At 64.9% G+C, this 3,987-nt stretch overlaps 1 protein-coding gene across 1 annotated transcript; it reads left to right on the top strand.

Moving 5' to 3' along the window:
• The first annotated feature begins 1,827 nt into the window (after positions 1-1,827).
• On the top strand, positions 1,828-3,375 carry MID1IP1 (MID1 interacting protein 1). Its single transcript, XM_085319434.1, has one exon. The coding sequence runs from the start codon at positions 1,840-1,842 to the stop codon at positions 2,710-2,712; it is 873 nt and encodes a 290-aa protein (XP_085175560.1). The 5' UTR covers positions 1,828-1,839; the 3' UTR covers positions 2,713-3,375.
• The last annotated feature ends 612 nt before the right edge of the window (positions 3,376-3,987 follow it).

The following is a 3,987-nucleotide window of genomic DNA, read 5'->3' as shown; positions in this document are numbered from 1 at the left end:
CCGGGCGGCGGGCCGCGAGCCCGGGCCCCGCCCCCTGCCCGCGCTTGAGCCGTTGCCACGGCAACGCGCTCAACACCAGTCTCTCCCTCCCGCGCGCCGCTCTCCACCTCCTGCTCCCCCACCCCCTCCCCCCGCCGGCAACGGCTCTGCCCCACGTGACCCACGGCCGCTCTCCCAGCTTGTTACCAGGGACGCCCGAGCCGGCGGAGAGAGATTGCGGGCGGGGGCCGCTCCTGATTGGCTGCTGGCTAAGCCTTGCTGATTGGCACGTGGCAGCAGCGTAGGGCCAGTGGGGCGCCCGCCGATTGGCTGGGCCCGGAGGTGAGGCTGTGGGGTGATGCCGGCGCCCCGCGCTCGCTGGCAGGCGGCTCGCGCGGCCCTGGCCGCCGCACAAAGGCCGCCCGCCGGACGCGCGCGGCCCCCCTCTCCTCCCCCCCATCCGGYACTGCCGGGGGAGGCGAGGCGGAGGAGGGGAGCGCCGCTCTGCAAGCTGCCCGCCTCAGCCGCCCGGGGGGGCTCGGGGCAGCCCCGGCCCCCACGCCGGCCGTGTGTCGCCGCTGTCACCGCCGCCGAGGCACGCGGGCGGCCGCGGCATCACCTTCCGGCCCGTCACACGCGCCGCGCGCGCGCGGCAGCCAATGGGCGGCCGCGGAGAACGACGGCAGCACGCGGGGCCCGCGTGTCCCCGCCGCCGCCTACCCGTCAGTCAGGCGGGCCCGCTGCAGCGCTCACCCCCTCCCCCCCCCGCCGCTCCGCCCCGGCAGCGGCCTCGCKCCCGACCAGTGCCCCCGCGCCTCTGCCTCGCGGCGACCACCCGAGCGCCGCTGCTGGCGGGGGGAGGCCCGCAAACGTGGCCGGGGAGAGGCTGGAGGTGGATGCTTAGCAGCGCGGACTGCTCCTCTCCGCGCAGGGTGACGGCGGAGCCAGGCAGCCTCCTTCCGCTCGGCGGGGCGCTGCCGCCGCACAGGACGGGCGCCGCCCTTCTCCCCGAGAGACGGACGGGTCTCCTCGGCGCTGGGGGGACACAGGGAAACAGTCGTTTTTCTTATGTCCCGCTTGCCCCGGGGACCGAGCCCGGCACTTGCCGCCGCTAACGTCTGCGCAGCCGGGATGCCCCAGGCACTTCCTAGCGCCGCCGGCTCACGCTCGGCGGCGGGGTCCCGCCGGGCCTGCGGACGCTGCTCTCGATGCGGCGGGCGGGCGGGCTGCCCTGCCGCCCGGGCCGGCCCGGCTCGGCACGGATCCAGCTCCGCTGCCCTCCCCCAGCGAGAGGCGGAGCCACCGCCCGCCTCGCCGCGGAGCTACTCGCGGTCAGCGGCGGCCGCCTTTATGGTGACTGGCTGCGCGGGGGCCGGCGCTGGGGAACACCTTATTTTAAGATACGCGCTATAAATACCGCACCTGGGATGGGAGCGGARCTACGGGCTACAGCGGGCGGCGCGGGCTCCCGGCGAGGCGCACGGCGGCAGTGAGCGGCTCCGGACCACGGTGGGTGCCTCGGCCCCGCTCCTCCTCCCCGGCACCGCCGCGGATGGCGGGGCGGCTGCGCCCGTGTCTTGCCTTAAGCCGAGCCRCATTGACTTGCAGCCGCTTGAATTTAAATTTGGCAGCGGGGCTCCCTTGCCCGTTCGCCGCGAGCACCGGTGCGCGACGGGCCCGGAGGGAGCCGGCTTTTCCCCTCGCGCCGCAGCGAGGGGAGCAGGAAGCCGCGGTCGGCGGCGGGGCGTCCCGGGAGCACCTCGGCGTGGGCGGGCGGGGGGGGAAGGAGGCGGGAGGGCGAGAGACACGGCGGGGAGGGGAAGCCTAAAAAAGGAGATGGGGTTGATGATAAAGCCGGTGATGGGGGAGGAGAAGAGCGCGCCTCCAGGAACGCGGTTTCGGGAGGGGACGAGAAGGCGGGATAGCGAGAGAGGCGCTTCCGCAGCCCTTAATCTAAGCGTGTTACGCTCTCGCATCGCAGCAGGACTCTGCCTGGGCGTCGCAAGCAGCCGCCGAGCCCGCGGCGGAGGGCAGCTGGTGGCGGCCGGTGGCTCTAGCGAGGAGGAAGAGGAGGAGGAGGAGGCGGCCCTGGGCAGGGGCGCCGCCGGAAGAGTTGGCCGCCCGCCCTCGCCCCGCAGCCGGCGCCGCTCGCGGAGCTCCGCAGCCGCCGTCCCCGCCGCCTGGCAGCGCCGCCCGCGCCCCGCGCCCGCCGGCATGATGCAGATCTGCGACTCGTACAGCCAGAAGTACTCCCTCTTCAACGCCATGAACCGCTTCATCGGCGCCGTCAACAACATGGACCAGACGGTGATGGTGCCCAGCCTGCTGCGCGACGTGCCGCTGCTGCTGGAGGAGCTGGACGCGGCGGGCGGCGTGTGCCCGGAGCGGGACGCCGCGCTGCCGCCGGCCAACGCCGGCGCCTACTTCTCCCGCAGGGACATGTACAGCCACTACATGCTGCTCAAGTCCATCCGCAACGACATCGAGTGGGGCGTGGTGCAGCAGCAGGCGGGCGAGGAGGCCGGCCGCAAGAAGGACAAGCTGAGCGGCGGCCCCGCCGCGGACATTAGCCGCGGCCTCGCCGAGGATGGCGAGGCGGAGGAGGACCTGGAGAAGCAGTTCCACTACCACCTCAGCGGACTGCACACGGTGCTCTCCAAGCTCACCCGCAAGGCCAACGTGCTCACCAACCGATACAAGCAGGAGATCGGCTTCAGCAGCTGGGGGCAGTGAGCGCGGGCCGCGCCGCGCCGCCGGCACCGCGGCGGGCGGGGAGGTGAAATGGCGGGGGGCGAGCGCGGGCGCGGGGGAGGGGCGCGGGCAGGGCAGCGCGGAGGCGGCGGTTGGAGGCGTTGGGCGGCGCGGGAGGGCGAGGCGGCGGCGGCGGCGGGAGCCCGGCTTCCCCCCGCGGGCGGCGGCCGGCGGCGCTTTCCTGTTTTGCACTACTTTTATAACGATGATACGCGCGTGTGTACGTGAAGCGTAAGGTCTCCTCGCATGCTCTTAAAACTGCAGTTATTTTTACCAACGCACAAACAAACAAGAGATGTAAATTAATCAGTACTAGATTTTTTTTTTTTTTTTTTTTTTGATACGGCCTGGGGTGAGCAGTTACCGCGCCTCGCTGAATGGGGAGGCTGAGCTGAGCTTGTAGGTGTGTGAGCCGATTGTGTAGCTGGCCGGTGTGAGGCTGAAAACAAGCCAATGAAAGTCACCAAACTGGTATAAAAGTACTTACTTACATTACCCGGGACGGAGCCCAGTGGACTCGTGAACATGCCTGTGTCACTGGAAGGATGAAGGGTTCCCTGGTTGTACATGTRTGGGAGTTTATTTAAAACTTTTTTTATTCAGATGTAGAGTATATTCTAAAATAAATGCGAATGTAATAACTAATAGTGACTTAACCTTTTTGGTATGACTTATGTTTCTTCGATTAAATAATATTTTTAACATCTGAAATTCATCTGTTGTTCTAAATTATTTCCAGCGCTGCCTTAGTAGAGACTAGATATGTAACTTTTTTTTTCCTTGGAGGGAGCAGTTAGCTAGCGATAAATCAGTATATCTAATGACTATATTTAGTATACTGTACACCACCCAATTTTTGGTAAGCTTTTTCAAAACAAGTAGTCAAGTAGTCCTGCTGCTCTCTCTATATATATACTAGCATAAAAGTCAGTGCCTCTTTAACAAAATGTGAGAAGACAGAGTCATGGTTACTTTGCAGATAGTGACTCAAGGAGGTTGGAGAACAGCCTAAGAATGACTCTGCTTTTCTGGAGATACGTTAATGTATTGAGGGGAGCTCTGTTTTTTTTTCTCTTTCTCAAAATAGCCTGGGATGCTTGCCTTTCCCCATTCCTTACATTACCTTCTCTCTGTAATCCTCTTCAGTTACTAGGAATTAATTGGTTTTACATTATCCAAATCGGACTGCTTTTTATTCTCTGTGCCTTTTTTTTTCATTTGTTGKAGTGCTATGCTTCAGAATTGGTTCTCTCTATA

This window comes from Rhea americana, unplaced genomic scaffold, assembly GCF_003343005.1.
Source record: "Rhea americana isolate MKP2758 unplaced genomic scaffold, rheAme1 scaffold_59, whole genome shotgun sequence".
Lineage (NCBI taxonomy): Eukaryota > Metazoa > Chordata > Aves > Rheiformes > Rheidae > Rhea > Rhea americana.
This window is presented reverse-complemented; position numbering and strand designations above follow the sequence as displayed.